General features: G+C 50.5%; 1 protein-coding gene across 12 annotated transcripts in view; it reads right to left on the bottom strand.

Moving 5' to 3' along the window:
* SH3KBP1 (SH3 domain containing kinase binding protein 1) overlaps positions 1-18063 on the bottom strand; it is a 345587-nt gene that overhangs the window by 37667 nt on the left and 289857 nt on the right. For 11 of the 12 annotated variants that reach the window (XM_060292550.2, XM_060292553.2, XM_060292546.2 and 8 more), the window contains 2 exons: positions 17734-17814; positions 15022-15181 (listed from right to left, as the gene is read on the bottom strand). In XM_060292550.2, coding sequence (XP_060148533.1) covers positions 15022-15181; positions 17734-17814 — 241 coding nt within the window. The remainder of the gene's footprint in view (positions 1-15021; positions 15182-17733; positions 17815-18063) is intronic. The other variant, XM_070044699.1, reaches the window with a different exon arrangement.

The following is an 18063-nucleotide window of genomic DNA, read 5'->3' as shown; positions in this document are numbered from 1 at the left end:
GCCTTGGAGGAAAAGGGACAGAGGACGTATCAGTAAGAGGCATGACGGAGCAAGGACCCAAGGGTAGCTGGGAGTGCCCAGTGTGGCCGGGCTAAAGTCTGAGATCCTCAGAGAGCAGTGAGAGGAGAAAGGTTGGCAAAGGTCAGACGGTGCTGGGCTGAGTCCCTCGGGGTTTAGTTTGTCCTGGAGGCAATGGGGACAGAGGAAAGCAGAAGCTGGCGACCTGTAAACCTGGAGGTAAGGTGCAGACTTCTGGATTCCCCACCCAAGAAGGGGTGATGGGGGTGGCATTCAGCGAGACATGCGTATCCTTGTGACAGTGGAGAAGGCCCAGTAGACAGAGGTCAGCTTCCCTCAGCTCCCAAGTGAACAAGACTGGCTCTTAACCTCAAGCACCCTCGGCCAGAAGACAAGCAGAGGTGAGAACTCCAGGGAACCAGGGCTGGGCCCAATGGCTTAGTCTCCACCAAGAGAAAGTACAGCTCTAAGACTGTGCATGTGCCTTAGGAGACTGCCTCACCTCAACCTCCCAAGGCTGTGGGACCCCCGGGCCAAATTTCTGTAGCAGACCCCCTCTCCACCCCACCGGCTACCGAAGCTCAGGCCCCACGGGGCACACTCCCTTGGACAGACAGCGAGCCAACAGGAATGGCAGGATTAAGGATGTTTATTTCAAAACTTTATTGGCAGGGCCCGAGCATCTGCTAATTTGAATGTAAACTTCTGAATGAAATGTTTTAGAAATGTGGTACTATTAGTAAGAAAGCATTTTCTTTTTTTTTTTTTATTCTTTAAATTTTTGGCTGCACTGGGTCTTCGTTGCTGCATGCGGGCTTTCTCTAATTGCGGCGAGCGGGGGCTACTCTTCGTTGCGATGTGAGGGCTTCTCTCATTGTGGAGCACGGGCTCTAGGCATGTGGGCTTCAGTAGTTGTGGCTCGTGGGCTCAGTAGTTGTGGCTCGCGGGCTCCAGAGCGCAGGCTCAGTAGTTGTGCCGCACGGGCTTAGTTGCTCCGCGGCATGTGGGATCATCCCGGACCAGGGCTCGAACCCGTGTCCCCTGCATTGCCAGGCAGATTCTTAACCACTGTGTCACCAGGGAAGCCCAGCATTTTCATTTTTAAAAGTTCTTGAGGGCTCTTAATCTTATTACTTGGTATCTACAGAGCCTGAAAGATTTGGTGCTGTCATCTTCCCAACTCACAGACTGAACTCAAGTTATACTCACAGCCAGACAGCTCTGTCCTTTTGGAAACACATCAAGGATTAAAATTTACGAAAACACATGTTCTGTCCAGGGAGAGAGGTCACTCAGGCAAGGAAAGTCCAGTTAATTCCACTGACCTTTTTTTCTGGCCAAAGGTGAGGATGGTTGGAGGTGACACCCTAGTGGGCAGCTGGGGAGAACGTCATGGGGGCAGGGGTTGGAGGTGTGGATGGGGAGATTTGCATGTCAGTGAACCATGTGTATCTCAGAACAACTCGGCTGCTTCTGAACATGTGGCTTATTCGTGCATTTTAGTAACTGTGGATCTTGGAGCTACCATTTCCCTCTTTGGTTTGATACCTGGAAGCTTCTAGTCCAATGTGAGCCTCTGTCTCGAGGGGGGCCGTAGAGAACTCTATGCCCATTGTGGTGCTTATCCGATCTTGGGCTGTATTACTTTTCTGCCCTTATTTCCCCTTTACTGTCACTCTTAACTATTTTATTCTTTTATATGCATTTTTGAAAGTTACCTCCAAGCCCTTGGGGAACAGGGCAGGGTAAAAAGAAGTAATTTTTAAGAACAGGGTGTATATCAATAGCATTTAAAACGTTCATCGGGTCTTCGCTAAAGAGATAGTCTGAAATACCCAACTGGGTTTTGCGGATCAAGATGTTTATCACAGCATTATTTGTAATAAAGAAAAACTGAAAAGAACTGGAGTCTCTCATAAATAGGGGAACAGTTGAATAACCTATGATACATGATGGACTTTTATACAGCCATTAAAATGATACATATAAACAGTTAATGACAACAGGGACAGATGCTTATGTTACAATGTCAAGGCGACAAATACAAGTTAAAAATGACATACACCTCACTGCACATGCACCCACATGCCCTTCTGATATATTAGGAAGAGGGATTTTTTTTTTTTTAGGCGAGAAGAACATGTTTTTATAGTGGTTATTCCTGGGGAGTCTGATGGGTGATTTCTAGCACCAGCCCAGCACCTGGTACACGTCAGGAGCTCAAAAATACTTGTAGAATTAATGAACATTTGCCTTTTTTTCTGAAATGGGAATGCATTATGTATTTATAGTAACTGCATTAGTCCCTAAAGACATAAAGTTGTATGACATTCAGTATGATCACACCTATGTAAAATCAATGAAAAACAAACCAAAATATACATAGGAAAAAGATGGGCAAGAAACAGCCCAATATGTTAATAGCAGTTGTCTCTGGGATAAGCCTACAGGTAAATTTTTCATTCCTTTTAAAGTTCACTCTTTTTAAAAAAAACTTCACTTTTTTTTTTTTTTTTTTGGCTGTACGCGGGCCTCTCACCGTTGTGGCCTCTCCCGTTGCGGAGCACAGGCTCCGGACGCGCAGGCTCAGCGGCCATGGCTCACGGGCCCAGCCGCTCCGCGGCATGTGGGATCTTCCCGGACCGAGGCACAAACCCGTGTCCCCTGCATCGGCAGGCGGACTCTCAACCACTGCGCCACCAGGGAAGCCCTAAAAACTTCACTTTTAATAACAGAGATTTGTACAATTCAGGCAGCTTATGTTCGCTCTCCTTTCTCCCCAACAGTATCATCCAGGTAAAAGATGAGATTGCCTGGCCCCTACCTACAAACTCTCCTTTAAGGATCTCCCCCACCACAGGTGCCTCTGTGATCCCCTGTGACCACACCTGGAACTCACCTGGGAACCATTTGGGGGGGGTGGAGTTACAAATCCTACACTGAGAGGTCCAGGTCATGAGGGATCCCCCCACCCGAAGAAATAGGAAATAGCAGCTGTGAGTGACCGCTCCCCAGATTCTGAAGCGCCAGCCATATTCTGAAAGGAAGGAGGTTGGGATCCTCCCGTCTCTCTGAATAAGTCCTGATCCCTCATGCCAAGAGCAGACACAGGCTTTCGGCTGAAATTATCTTCTACACAGGGCCAGAAACAAGCCTATTTTGAAAACACAGTAGGTGTAGTTTAAAAAAGGTTCTGATCCTTCCAAGTAGGGAAGCTGCAGCTGGTGTTTTGACAGTGTTCAGACTGTGGGTGTGGAAGCATTTTACAATGTCTATTTGTAAATGCCTTTCACTGTATTTATAGACGTTTACAACAAAGCTAATGAATGTCAGTTCCGAAAAATAGCAGAAGTTCTGAAATTCTTCAAAGCACACGTTTGGAGCGGGTGACACCCAATGAGGCTGCAGCCCTCGATGGTCCCTGTTCTCCTCCAGTCTGCCCAACACATGGGTACCATTTTGGCAAAAAGGATGTTACTAAATTCAACAAAAGAGGAAAAAGCTCATACTTTTGTAGTTTACTAGCTCCTGTGAGGGCATTTTTTTTTTTTATGGTGAGTTTCTATGCCCACAGCTGTTAAATAAAGATATTGTTAAATAAAGATATTGGAACATGGTTGTCCTCACTCACCTCTGATTGTTAAATCAAAATAATGGTATTTTCTTGTATTTCTTCAGCAGGTTTGGTTATGGATATTTAAAACACGTGACTTGGATAGGCAACTAGCAACTAAGAGTCTCCTTGCTTCTCTGGCCAGGGACCCTAAATCGCAGGGAACAGGTTGACCAGCCCAAGGACACCCAGCAGCAATAAGTGGAACCGACAATCCCACAGAAGTAACAGCAGCACCTACGCTTTACTGACTGCCTGCCACAAGCCAGGCACTAGGATAAGCTCCTTCCGTGTATGATTCAATCGCCCCAACTGCGCCTTGAAGTAGCTACTCTGCATGGCACCCAGAGCCCCCTTCTGTGAAGGGCTGGTCGCCCCCGCCGGTGGAAATGCTGTTGGCCCCTCCAGGGACTACCTCAGCTGCAGAGAGCCTCCTTGGCCTTTCCAGCGTGGCCCACATTTCACGGTATAAAAGTCTCAGCCATCTCAGCCCAACATAAGACAACTCGGAGGGGCCATTTTAGCCCCAAAGCCCCCATGGACTTGGCCGAGGCTCTGGGGAGCCGGCGTCACAACTTTTCTCCCTCTGCCCAAAGCGGCTTCCTTCTCCCTCCCCACAGGCACTGAACCCTACACAGGTCTCGCATACTAAAATTTGCTTCCTGGAGAAGCCCACCTGTGCGGCCCTTCTTTTCATTATATAGATCAGGAAACTCAGGCTCAGTGACATGAAGTCACTTGCTGACAAAAGGTCATAAAACTAGTTGAACGGTGGGATTCTGGATTTGAACCTACTAACTCTGCCTCTGGAGCCCAAGCTCTTGACCGCTTCTCAAAGCTGCTTCACTCAGCCTCTTGGTCCTGGAGATGGTGAGTCATCGAGGATGCCAGACAGCCTGTGTCACTGCAGCTCACTGCCAGCTGGGTAAATCGCCTTTGCTCCCCGAGTTAAAAAGTGCTACTAATAAACAAAAATCCCATACCCGACCCACCCAGGGGGGCCTGCTCCTTCCACTCAGACCTGAGACGTGAGATGGGGCATGTGAACAGCTGGAAATGTGGAAGATGCGCCATGTGCATCCCTTGAGAACATGAGCTCAGCCAGTGGCATGCCCCAATTTAGCCCAAGTTGGGACAGTTAAGCCAAGACATGTGGCCTGGAAAAGATGCTGAAGTGCACAGGAAGCCGAGGCAAGCAAACAAGTGAATAAATAAATGAACAGCAGCACTGACAGCAGCAACTAAAAACCACCAAAAAGACCCCACACGCTTCTGAGGTGAGTGGGGGGGTGAAGGGAAAAAGAGTGGACTGATTCCTAGCAAGCAGAAGATCCCACGTCCAGATGATGAATCTTTTCTGCAGTCTCCGCTCCCTGCCCTCAGAAGGATCTATTACCATAATGGAAATGTCTGGGTTTTAAGTGCCTAAAAATTGTTATGGGCACAAAAAAAAAAAAAAGGTTGGGAAAGAAAGGAAAGGAAAAAGAAATAGAAAAGCCCCATCCCCTGTACTCAGAAAACCACTGAGGTGCCTTTGCATCCTCCATTTTTCCCCAGCTTTCATCCCACCTGGGAGTTATCTACTCATAGGGACGATGACAGATGGCAGATGTGAAGTTTCTAGAGATACCCTCTCTTCTCTCTTGCTCCAACCCCTTGCTCCTGGTCCAATCATGTGCTGAGGATGCGAGGTCAATGGAGATGAACGCTCCCTCCCTGCTTTCCTGGCTGCCCGCTCACAACATCTCAGACTTAGGCTCTGACTATTAAAACTGGGTATTTGTTTTTCTCTTTCAGACTTACTTCATTCTGTATAACAGACTCTAGGTCCACCCACCTCACTACAAATAACTCAATTTCATTTCTTTTTATGGCTGAGTAATATTCCATTGTATATATGTGCCACATCTTCTTTATCCATTCATCTGTTGATGGATACCATATGCTAACACATATATATGGAATCTAAAAACAAAAGGTTCTGAAGAACCTAGGGACAGGACAGGAATAAAGACTCACATGTAGAGAATGGACTTGAGGACATGGGGAGGGGCAAGGGTAAGCTGGGACGAAGTGAGAGAGTGGCATGGACATATATACACTACCAAACGTAAAACAGATAGCTAGTGGGAAGCAGCCGCATAGCACAGGGAGATCAGCTCGGTGCTTTGTGACCACCTAGAGGGGTGGGATAGGGAGGGTGGGAGGGAGACGCAAGAGGGAGGGGATATGGGGATATCTGTATACATATAGCTGATTCACTTTGTGATACAGCAGCAACTAACACAACAATGTAAAGCAATTATACTCCAATAAAGATGTTAAAAAAACACAACTGGGTAAAGATTACCTGGCTCAGGCCCCCATTTTATTACAGACGAGGGTCCTGGGCTCTAAGGCTGGGAGTTATGAGCCCAAGGCCACACAGCTAATTGGTAGCAAAGCTAAAACTGGATGGAAGCTTCTTGACGCCCAGCCCTGCATTTGCCCACCACACTTGGGGCGGTAATAATCAAAATGCACATGTTTGATGCTTCTGGAGATTTTTCTCTTGCAAATAAGCAACATTAAGAGGGCTCCGCCCGTCTGTGGAGGGAGCAGAGATGAAGCCAGTCCTTCAGAAGTGTTCTGTGAGGGGCCATTACTGCCCGGGGAGGTTGAATCCTTCCTTCAGGAAAGGACAAAATTGCAGCAGCAATGAGCCCAGTTTCCTTTGCTCATCAGCGGGAGGGCAGGAGCAGCCTCGCTCCCCTTTCCCAGAAATGTGGATCCGAAGGCTCTGCTGCTCCCGTGGAGCCCCTACACACTCACCCCACGGCCTAAAATGTCCCAGGAATCACAGGCATTTTTTGACTACAAACTTCCCGTCTAAATGTGGGGCAGCCTGAGCGAGGCCAGGGGCGCAGGAAGCGGGAACCGGAGTGGTTTTCCTGGCAGCTCTCCCCTTGCACTGTGTCCTTGTTTGGATGAGCACAAACAGGCTGGGCTATTTATGGTTGGTGAAGACACATTGGAAGGTGATGGGGCATTGCCCACTCAGTTCCCCTCCAAATTTCTGTTCTCTATGCAGACTCTGCAAGTGTGGGTGGCAACAGGCCTCCGTCTAGAGCCCATCCAAGGGCACAAGCCCCAAGCCCTTAAGGCCGAAGGACGATGACACCCGCAGCTCCCATCGGCAAACCCACAGCTGGGCCTCTCAGAGGGGCAAGGGGCTTTAGATGCTTGGAGGAGGGGATCTCATCAGCGCAAAACTCTGAGAAAAGTTTGTGGGGTGTCACCTGGAGGAAGAGTGTTCAAAAAAATAGCCCATGGGAAAAGCGTTATATGAACCAATTAGTACCTGTGCCCGTGTGGGGCGTTAATATCCCCTACTGATTCCTTGCCTGCCTCTGGCCGTCACTGGCAGGAAAATCCATGTGGCTCAGACTGAGCTGAGGCTAAGCCCATCACTACTGTTGTTGGATCTTGCTACAGGGAATAAAATTTATTCTAGGTGAGGATGGAAAGACGTATGGAGAGAAAGTTATACATACAAATGAAATGAGGCCGGCAAATAAGGTAGACATTTCTACAATGTGACAAGGTATTTTCCCCTGTGGGATTCCTATGCTCCATAAACCACCCACCCTCCCTCAGTGCCCAGCCTTCCCTGACGCTCTTGCGGCTCTGCTTCCACTCCCTAGAGACCTCTCGATGTGCGGTCTGAGGGCGTCCGTGTTTCCTCGCTCCCTCGGGGCTGCTGAGCATGGCCTGTTTGTCACCATGTGGCAACTCCTCTCCCTACAAGGTCACCCACTGAGCTCTCTCAAGGGAGGAAAAAAGACTGGTTGAGGGCCTCACAAGGGCCAGGAGAACTAGGTGCCCTGGGAGTGGCAACGGAAACTGAGACACAGAGAGGTGTGTACCTTGCCTGAAGCTACAGGGTAAGGAAGCAGAGGGGTGGGCTTTCCACACTGGTGGGCCTGGCTCCAAAGCCCAGTAAGCAGTGGGTGGGCAGGAGGCATGTCTTGCCTGGTTACTGTAGTTACTACCACCCAGAAGAGGGCGTAGCCAAATGGACGCACTTGATGAATTTCTGAAGTAACGAACGACACCACACACAGCACACACACAAACACGCACGCACACACACACAGAGCACACACATACACACTGGATCCATATCTAGCACCCAATTTCCACCTTTCCCCCATAGCCGAGTTTATCACAAGACAAGTCTACACGTGCTTGGTAGCCCACCTGTTCTTTCTTCAACTCAACCCTGAGTCTCTCTCTTACCCCCAACTATTGTATAGAAACCACTTGACTGGGATCACCAAGGGCCAGCTAGTGACCAAAGCCCCTTCAGTCTCCCTGGCTATCACTTTGGTGGAGGTTCTCATAGTGGGCTTGGCTAACCAGCAGCGGCAGCAGCCCCGGGAGCTTGCTAGAAACGCAAATTCTCAGGCCTGAACCCAGACCTCCTGAATCAGAAACTTGGAGAGCAGCGATCTGTGTTTTAACAAGACCGCAGGTGATGCCAACGTACACTCAAGCGTGAGACCCACTGGCCGGTAGCTGCTCCACCCTCCCTTCTCGTGGCTTCCACGGCCTTGCAGTCCACTCACCCTTTTCCACAGCTCCTCGTCCTTCCTCCGCTCTGTAAGTAATGGTTTTCCCCGTTGTTGCCTGTACTCTCTCTTCTTCTTCTCTGTAATCTCCTGGAGTGATTATAGCCATTCCATGAGTGTAACTACCATCTGTGAGCCAATGACACCCACCTCTGTAATTTCTAGCCAAGGTCTCTCTCCTGAACTCTCCAAAGACATGTCTTGGTCCTGACTTGTAGAAAAGAAGGGAAACACTCAAACACCACATGCCCCATCCCTAGGAATCTTTGAAAAGACATTTAGAATACTTGAGCAATCCAAACTCAAAATGATGGCCTGACCACCCAGGTACACATTCTATCTGCCTGCTTAGGGAACATTTGTGCGCACTCTAGCTATCTTTCTTTCCCTTTTTTTAAAAAATTAAATGATTGATTAGCTTAGAGCTAATAAGAGCAAAGGTCTTTTTTAGTGCGTTCTTTTGGTGGGCATGGGGACCACACACCTCACAGAACCACCAGGACCTAGAAGTTTACTTTCTGCTAATTTGTATCCTGAGGGGCTTGAAGCAGCTGGGATGCCTATGTAAATCTAAAGAAAAATTAACTTCCGTGTGGGTAAGTTGGTCTCCAGAGAGACATCTGCCCTTCCCTAAGCACTTAGTTGATATTTGGCATATAAATGTTTACTTAATCTTTGCCTCAAGCTAAAATGTCTCAGGGCTCGTCACTAATCTCCCAGTGTTTCCCTGGTATTCAGGGCTCCCTCTTCATTACAAGGAAAAAATGTGCAATTCCACTGTTGCTCTCCCTGGATCCGTGTTCCAGTTCTCTCCATATAGCCTTCAGCCTTTCATGGGAAATGTACCTGGTGTGTTTAAGATTTAAAGCAATAGGCCATCTGCAAGTGGCACACGTCTGGGAAGCCACTAGGCCTCCTGCCCTCAGCCTGGTGTCCAAGACCCAATTGCCCACCTTCTCCCTGAGATTCCTCCTCTGACACAGGCTTCCACATCTGAAGTCAGTGGACAGTGCCCTCTGCGATGCTTGAGCCACAGTAAGCAACTCCATCCATCTGGAACCTCATGACTTAATGACCTGCTACCGCCCTGACTATTGAAACTTTCTTATCATTGACTGTCATCAACTCCCAGAACACCCCGACATCCACCTGGGAGGACACTGGCTTCGAGAACATCAGCCTCACCTCATTTCAGCTCTTGCCATCTTCCTGAGCCTATGAGAGCCATGTGGGCAATCCATCCCCTCCCTCCCCTGGTCCCTTCAGCCCTTACGACCTTCATTCATCCTCAGTCACCCACATTCAGGGCGCCTCCCTCTGTGGATATGTCCATCTTCAGACCCACTCTGCCTCTGAAATTGTGGGCACCAACCTCCCCTTCCTGACCAGCATCTCCAGTACTTCTGGCCATCGACTTTCCCCACTTCCTGTTTCCACTCCATCCCTGCTCAGCTCACCTCCTCTTACTTCTTTTAGCTTCACTTCCTTCCTCTCAGTCCCAGAGCCCCTGACTATCACTCAACCCCGCCTCCACCAGCCCCGCCCCTATCACTCAGGCCCCGCCCCCACCAGCCCCGCCCCTATCACTCAAGCCCCGCCTCCACCAGCCCCGCCTCTATCACTCAAGTCCCGCCTCCACCAGCCCCGCCCCTATCACTCAGGCCCTGCCTCCACCAGCCCCACCCCTATCACTCAGGCCCCGCCTCCACCAGCCCCACCCCTATCACTCAGGCCCCGCCTCCACCAGCCCTGCCCCTATCATTCAAGCCCCGCCTCCACCAGCCCCGCCCCACCACTCAGGCCCCGCCTCCACCAGCCCCGCCCCTATCATTCAGGCCCCGCCTCCACCAGCCCCGCCCCTGACTACTACTCAAGCCCCGCCTCCACCAGCCCCGCCCTATCACTCAGGTGCCGCCTCCACCAGCCCTGCCCCTATCACTCAAGCCCCGCCTCCACCAGCCCCACCCTATCACTCAGGCCCCGCCTCCACAAGCCCCACCCCTATCACTCAGGCCCCGCCTCCACCAGCCCCGCCCCTGACTACTCAAGCCCCGCCTCCACCAGCCCCGCCCCTGACTACTACTCAAGCCCCGCCTCCACCAGCCCCGCCCCTGACTACTACTCAAGCCCCGCCTCCACCAGCCCTGCCCCTGTCACTCAGGCCCCGCCTCCACCAGCCCCGCCCCTGACTACTACTCAAGCCCCGCCCTATCACTCAAGCCCCGCCTCCACCAGCCCCGCCCCTATCACTCAAGCCCCGCCTCCACCAGCTCCGCCCCTATCACTCAGGCCCCACCTCCACCAGCCCCACCCCATCACTCAGGCCCTGCCTCCACCAGCCCCGCCCCTATCACTCAAGCCCTGCCTCCACCAGCCCTGCCCCATCACTCAGGCCCCACCTCCACCAGCCCCACCCTATCACTCAGGCCCCGCCTCCACCAGCCCCGCCCCATCACTCAGGCCCCACCTCCACCAGCCCTGCCCCATCACTCAGGCCCCGCCTCCACCAGCCCCGCCCGTCCCCGCCCTGCCAGTTGCCTGCCCCTCCACTCAGAGCGCTGGCTGCTCTGTACTGCAGCGGACAACAGGCACGGCTCCCTGGCAACTTGGGCCAAAGGTCCTGCTCCCGCTTGCCCGCTCTTTGGGAAGAAAATGAGATTATTTACAACTTGGGTGTCCATGTTTGGGAAGATTAACAAACCTGTTCTGGTCTCTTCAGCCTGCTTCTACCTCTTTCCCCAACGGGTTTATTTTCTTTTGAAGGCACACACCTGCTCTGCCCCTCAGGTTTCTGGCTCGCTGCCTCCAGCTGCATGCAAACTGCTAGGGCTCAGGACAGCCTGCTTCTTTCCAGCTTTTCCTTGGATTTTCTTTTCTTTTGGACCCTTCTCCCAAGTTTCAGGGCCTCTTCTCATGGGGGTTTCTGACCCCATCTTTATTAAATCGATAATGCACATTATGAGATATATAACGTCACATGTCAGTGTGTGTGTATACAACACACAGCACACACAAGTTTAGGTATATTCTGTCATTTGAAATATCTTTATGATCAAATATCAAAACAAGTGAGTAGGCGCTATACTTTTGAGACTCCACTTTCTCAAGTGTGAAGATAGAGGTAGACAGAATGCTCTTTGTACCACGACTACCTTAGTTATATGGTGGGCTGGACGAGACCAGCAGACACTGTCTTTATGCTGTGAGATAATGACTGATGCATCCCCAAAGCACAGACTTTCAAACAAAGGCACTTATGACCTAGGGGAATCTCCTATCATCATTCAATTTTTAAATCAACTCTGGTACTAAATTTTTTTGGAAAAAGTCTCTTTCTTTCCGTTAAATTTCTACCTACATTTACTATCTGGAAGTAAGTATGTTAACGGCATGCTGCTACTTGCTCAGATGGACACAAAATCGCGCAGGTGTCCTAGTTCCTTTCGACATGATTCCTGAAGACCAGAATCTATAATGGCCGAGCCCCACCGTTACTAAGATCCAGAACAGTGCCTGGTATACAGTAATTCCTCAATCCATTTCTGTTAAGTAAATGCACCTAAAAATGACTCCCCTTTTCCTAAACTTAGGTATTCCTTTTTCTAAAAGATGCTAGTCCCTGTTTAAATAGAAAGAAACTGATCTCTTCTGGAAGCCACATTTGGCAGCGAGCTTTCTGGCTGGTGAGAGGAAGCTTGAGCCCAGACATTGCAGCTGGAGTGGCAATGCCTCGTGCCTCATTCCCAGTAAGAGCAGCAAACGGTGACCGTGTGTCCATGTGTTCAAACATCTGTCTATCCATCCGCCCATCTACCCATCCAGTCAGGTAAATCCTGGCGAGGATTTGGGTTTGCACAGCAGACAATACCCCTTCTTGGAGGACTACCGACACAAAACTGTTTGACTGTTAACATTCCTACCTGAACTACCTTGGCGGAACAAAACAAGTTCATAAACCAGTATACAGGTTGGTTGTCCGATGTAACTGCTTAGCAAAAAATATGAAGTGCATGAGATACTGAGAAACAGCAAGCCCTTCTTCGATCTTCTTAAATTTTTTTATGTTGAAATCCATGGCACACTAGGTGACTTAGAACATACGATGCACATGCTACAGAGCTTGCACAGGGGCTGGGAAGGATGACAGGAGAGCAAAAGTGAACAAAATGTAAGCACTGGCACCTCCCCCCTTCTTAGGAACCATGGCATTCAACAAGTGTATTAAATGAGCCACTACCATATGCTCAACCCCGTAAACCATGTGGAGATGACAAAACACACTCTTGATCTGCTTTAAATCTGGTAAAGGAGTCCGGGGGTGTGAGCATCCCAAGTGGCACAGCATGGGGCCCCGCACCAGGCTAAACACGGGGTGTCAGGCGTTTGGAGGAGAGAGCAATTGTGAGAGATAAGGGAAGGCTTCCAGAAGAGGGGCGTGCTAACTGGGCACTTAAGTCAGGGAGCACTAACGGATGCATGAGAGGCAGCCAGGGAAGGAGGGTGGCACTGTCAAAAACCTGAGATTCTCACAGCGTGGATATGGACCGGCAGCATCGATTCCCAGACCTGCCGGATCAACGACCGTGGGGGTGGGACCCCGCAATGTGTTTGAACATGATCTCCAGGTGACGCCGATGCACGCTCAAGTTTAAGAACCACCAAGTTAGAGCAGGCACCATCCTCCCTTCAACTGGCTGTGCAAGCGGGCAGAGAAGGTACCGGCTCCTCAAATGCTCCCAGCCTTGCCCAGGGATTGGCAGGAAGGAAGCGTGGGGCTTGCCTCTCACTCCCTCCTTTCTGCAAACCAGTGCCCTGGGAGCTTGGGAGGTCGGGGACTGCCCCCCCTCTCCCAGGCCGCTCAGATGCCACACACAATGTAAAGAACAGTTACGCTTCCCACTGCTTCCGTACAAACCCCTCTCATGCATCTTCCTCGGTGGCTCACTCTTCTGATCCACAGCTGGATCGTGGGAGGGCTGGAGGTGGGGAAGAGCTCAGCAGAGGCGGGAGGAAAATGGGGTTTTCTGTGAGCCCAGAGGGTCGGAGGTTATCATTCATTCCCCGCTCCCGTGCAGGTCTAATCGATGGCTCGCAAGGCCTGCACCTATCTCCTAACGAGACGGCTGAGAGCAGCCTTTGAAGGCGCAGAAGCCATTGGAACCGCACTTCGCTTCGGATCGGATCATTAGAGCAGCAGGAATATTCTGGAAATTGTTACTGACTTCATCGAAATGCCTGTGGTCCCTGGAAGACTATAAGAATTTGGCAGAGTGTGGCTTCTGCCCTCCTTTCACCCACCACAAAGCGATGTACGACCCCTGCTGCTCCCTCCTCCCTGTTTGTGGAGCTCATGTTCTCTTTGGAAGCACTTAGGTTTACATAAACTTTTCCTTCTGAGGTGCGAGCTCTGGGCCGACCACGCTACTGAAGTGGCCCTTGCTAAGGTCATTGGGGCTGGCAAGCGGCCTCATCGTGCAGATGTCCGTCAGCAGAAGAGGACACAACACGAAGGGGCCTGACCCACTCAACAGTGGCCCTGGTCCCGTTAGTTTCCCCCGGGGCCATCATAGGGGAGCAGTTGTTTGATTGGATCTGGGGGGACACCTGCCGAATGACACAAGTGAGCCAGCCGCTCCTCCAATGGGCTCACATACCTGAGAAAATTTTGTGTTATGTGTATTTTACCATGATTTAAAATTTTTTCTAAAATGTACATGAGCTATTTTTGTTTCACTCCAGTATACCCAGTTTGATACACAATCATAAATAAGACAGTGAAAGTTGATTTACAGGCCCGAGGCTACATACTCGGAAATTATATCCTTCCATCCTTTTACATGCATTCCATGATCATCCACAATGTACAGACAGGGAAGGTGAGGAGAGAGGCGCAGCGACCTGCTGGGGCTCCCACTCCTACTATGACGTGAGCCTGGAAGCCTGCCTGACTCTAGCGCGAGGACATTGAAGCCCCATAAGATTCTCACCATGCAAACTTAGCTCAGAAGAACAAAAATTTGGTGAGTGACTGTGTGTTGACAGGTCCATGTAAAGACCTCTAGGCCACCGACTTGCTCCAGTATATTACATCAACACGTATAATATGCATGTAATGGTAGAAAGTTCCAGCAATGAACTTGTGGAGAGAACGTGACACTTCCTTGTCCTTTGTGGTGGGCATCTCAGGTCTGGAAGGCACAATGTCCAACTCTGATTCCGTATCACTAACCCAGGTGTCCGGCCAGCCAGTGAACAAATTTGAGTTTTGCCAGGCCCGTCTCAGAACTCGTGCCTGAACGAAGCATGCCCCTTGCCTTTGAGGGTCTCATAGTTCGTGGACATGGACACTAAGACAACATTTGCCAGACTGGGTCCTGGGTCCCACAATAGGGCTGCACAGGCAAGAGCAGAGGGAGCCTGGGAGTGTGGAGGGGGCCACCCCAGAGCAGGGAGAGGGCCAGGAGATGGAGCTGCCAGTGAGACGCACGCACCCAAGCCAGCAGGACATTCGGAGTGAAGGCGGGCACGCCACCCGCACTTCCGGTCGGAAGGGCAGCTGGCCTTGCTCTAAGGAAGCACAGGGGGAAATCCCCACATGTGAGCAGGGCCTAGATGCCAGGACCTGGATTCTCACCTCTAATCCTGAAACCCACGCTGCGGCCCCCAGCCTCACACCCGCTTCTGCCTGAGCATGGGAGCAAGGACCCAAGTGGCTGGAGTCCAGCGTCCTGCGGCTGCCCTGCCCCCGCCCCCGCCCCAGCATCAAGAGCGGAGCAGTACCTGGTATGGGTCAGGGGACCCGCTGGTCGCTCCGGCCTCCTCGGGGGCAGCGCACCTGGTCTGCTGAGAGAATTGGTCTTGGGTGGCCGCGGCTTTTTGGGCGGTATGGCAGGAACAGAAGGCTTCTGTAAATCCAGTTTTGGCTCTCTCTCTGGTCTTTCTTTAAGTCATTGTTTAAAGAAGCATAAAGAAGACAGATAGAACTAGTGTAAGTGACAGTACTGAAGATTGCCTGTTTTCTGCTTAAAAAAATCACTGACGCTGTTTGCCAAGGTCAGGATGGAAGGCGAAGAGCATCATCTATTCTTGGTCAAGTTAGAAAAAGACCTATGGGCCCTTCCGGCCATTGCCCACCCTTGGAAAACTCCTACTCATACTTCATGGGGCCTACTCACATTTAGCCTGGCTGAAATGTGACACGGTCATGTTCCCTTCTCAATGGCTGGACCCACCCTCAGAGGCAGACTTTCCTACTCCCTCTCCTGAGCTGCGAAGGACAGCCCCTTATAAACGGGCTCCACTTGAGTACTCTCTGGGTGTCTGCATGCTTGCCATGGCCTGCAGGCAGTCAGCCCCCACGGGCAGGGCCCACGTCTGGCCATCTCTCTAGAACCCGCACGGTGCCTGGCACTGAGCAGGTGCTCGGTAAATGGCTGATGGGTTTGGCCAATGACCCGCGGGACCTGTTGGGTGTGCAGAGGAAAGAGGCCTGACGTCTCCCAGGTCAGCCTGTGTAAAGCACCAGGAGCCAACAATTAGTTCTGGATTCTTCCTGTGCACAGTTTCACCTTGGAAGGTAGACTGGGACTGCACAGGTATTTGGGTTCTGAGGGTTTTGGGTGTCGGAGCTATTAGAAAGAAGTTAAAGCCAGATCTGGTGCCAAACTGGGCAGTGCTTGGCGGCAGCTTCATGTTTTATGTCCCCATGTTTCTCTGTAAAGGTAGAGCTTCAGGGAGCTGCCCACTGGAGGACAGGCAGCATCCCTGTGCTCACTTGGAAGCTGGAACTGTGAACACGTTTTACTTGCAAACACAAACTCACGTCGTTTGGGTGACCAGGCAGATTGGCAAAGCTTTAAAAAGCCCATCAGGTATTGTACAGACATCACTGCTCATCCCCACAATATTTCAATAAGGGAACCTGCTCCATCCAGGAATGCTGGGAACGCTTTTACTGGTCCGCAGGGACCAGAGGAGGCACCAGAGGAGGAAGGGCGCCGCTAAAATACAAAGGAGGGGGGATTCCTCCTGCCTCCTGGGATGGACGGGAGCTCCAGCAGCCTGCAGAACGAATGGGAGAGAGGGTTCGTGCCCACCTACTAGGGAGGCCAAGCCTCAAGGTGGGGCTGGTTTGCTGTCTTCCCTGCTGCTTCTGACCAGGGCTTCTGTCTCCTGACCCACTGCGGCACAGAACAAGGCATCACGGGAGGGGAAGGAAGCAGAAGTGTGTGGCCACTTGGCCAACCAACTAGGGTGGTTGTTCACACGTAAGCCGAGTACATATGCTAGTCACCATGGAACAGAGCAGGCAGTGTCCTCATCACAGAGCCTGGCTATGAGCCCAAAACCAGCCATGTGTCTTCCGTGAGGACAGAGGCGGTGTTTGGTTATGTCACAACACGCACACTTTTGTCAAAGAACTATTTGTATGGTACACACTCAATAGCTATTTTTTCATTGATCTGTGACGCAGACCTGGCCTTCACAATGAGCTTCCACAACTCAAGTTTTAACTGTTCACTGTGAAAGAAAGAGGTGTAACTTCCTAAGAACTCGCAATGTTGGCAAAACTTCTGGCAGGCTGATATAAAATATTAAATTTCACAATAAAATTTCATGAGGCCACCCAGGAGCATCTCCAAATAATTACATTCATTAATTCAGCATTTCTCTTGTGACTTACAAATAACTGCTTTTTAAAATGGAATTTGCTCTGCCTCCTGTTCATAATAATAACGTAATGCTTTCCCCGTAAAAATGTGTGATCAATCAAATCTTAAAGACACCTAATAAAATGAGTCCTTCCACAGCATGCAGATTTCTTTGGGAGGGACACGCAGACCATAGGAGTCAAACACATTCATAAAACTGTGTGATACAGGTTACGGTACTTCGCTGAAAATGACATTTTTGACCCCGTTAAGGGGACTGTGGGCACTGGGCTGCTTCTCCCAGTTTTGCCATGCCACCCCCTCCCTCAACATTCCTGACCGAGGACATGTGTCTGCAATATAGTAGCCAGCGTCAAAGGCCCAGCAGTGACTGACAGCTTTCATTGGTCTGGATGGGAATTTCTCTAAGCCACACCCACCCATCGGCAGTTAATGAGCACCTGGGGCACTAGGCTGGCTGGGAACCGTGGCCGGTACAGCGGGGCCCTCTAGGAACTTACAGTCGGCATGCGGGCTTCAGGATGCCGCTGGTGTGGGGAGGGCGGTGATGGCAGGAAGACTGGGATGGAAGAGCCCCAATGTGTTAAGTGACTAGGCTGGTTGTTTTTCATTTGATGAGAAATGCCAGCCCAAAGAAGCACCATATAACCCTCTCTCCTATTTCTTTAGAAACAGGAAATTTAAAAGCAATCAAAACAAAACCATAATCACCATATTCCCAAGAAAAAGCACATTCTGTGGGGAATAGGGACCTAGCCCTGTGACAGACAGCTCTGTCTCTTGCCGTTCTAGAAGTGCCAACGAAGACCTGATCTCATACCTTTTTCTTCTGTTCTATTTGGAAGCGTTTCTGGCCTTTCAGGAGGTATCTTTTTAATTTCATGTTTTCTTTCAGTGGTACCTGGCGGGGAAAGGATGGCAACGATTAGGAAATGTTTCCCCCATCCATTTATTAGATGCACTAGCGTTTTAAATATTTATCAGGTACGGCAGAGTCAATAGGTTTTTTTCTTTCCTAAGCTGGGTGCTGGTGTTATCTGGCAAACACAAGCTGCTTAGAAACGGAGCAGAAGCCATTTCTGGCATATGTCATTAAGTTTGCCTGCCTATGCATCCTTCATTTACAAGAACACCACTAATATTTATTGAT

This window comes from Globicephala melas, chromosome X (genome assembly GCF_963455315.2).
Source record: "Globicephala melas chromosome X, mGloMel1.2, whole genome shotgun sequence".
Lineage (NCBI taxonomy): Eukaryota > Metazoa > Chordata > Mammalia > Artiodactyla > Delphinidae > Globicephala > Globicephala melas.
The sequence above is the reverse complement of the archived record's forward strand: the minus strand, read 5'-3'. Positions and strand labels throughout refer to the sequence as shown.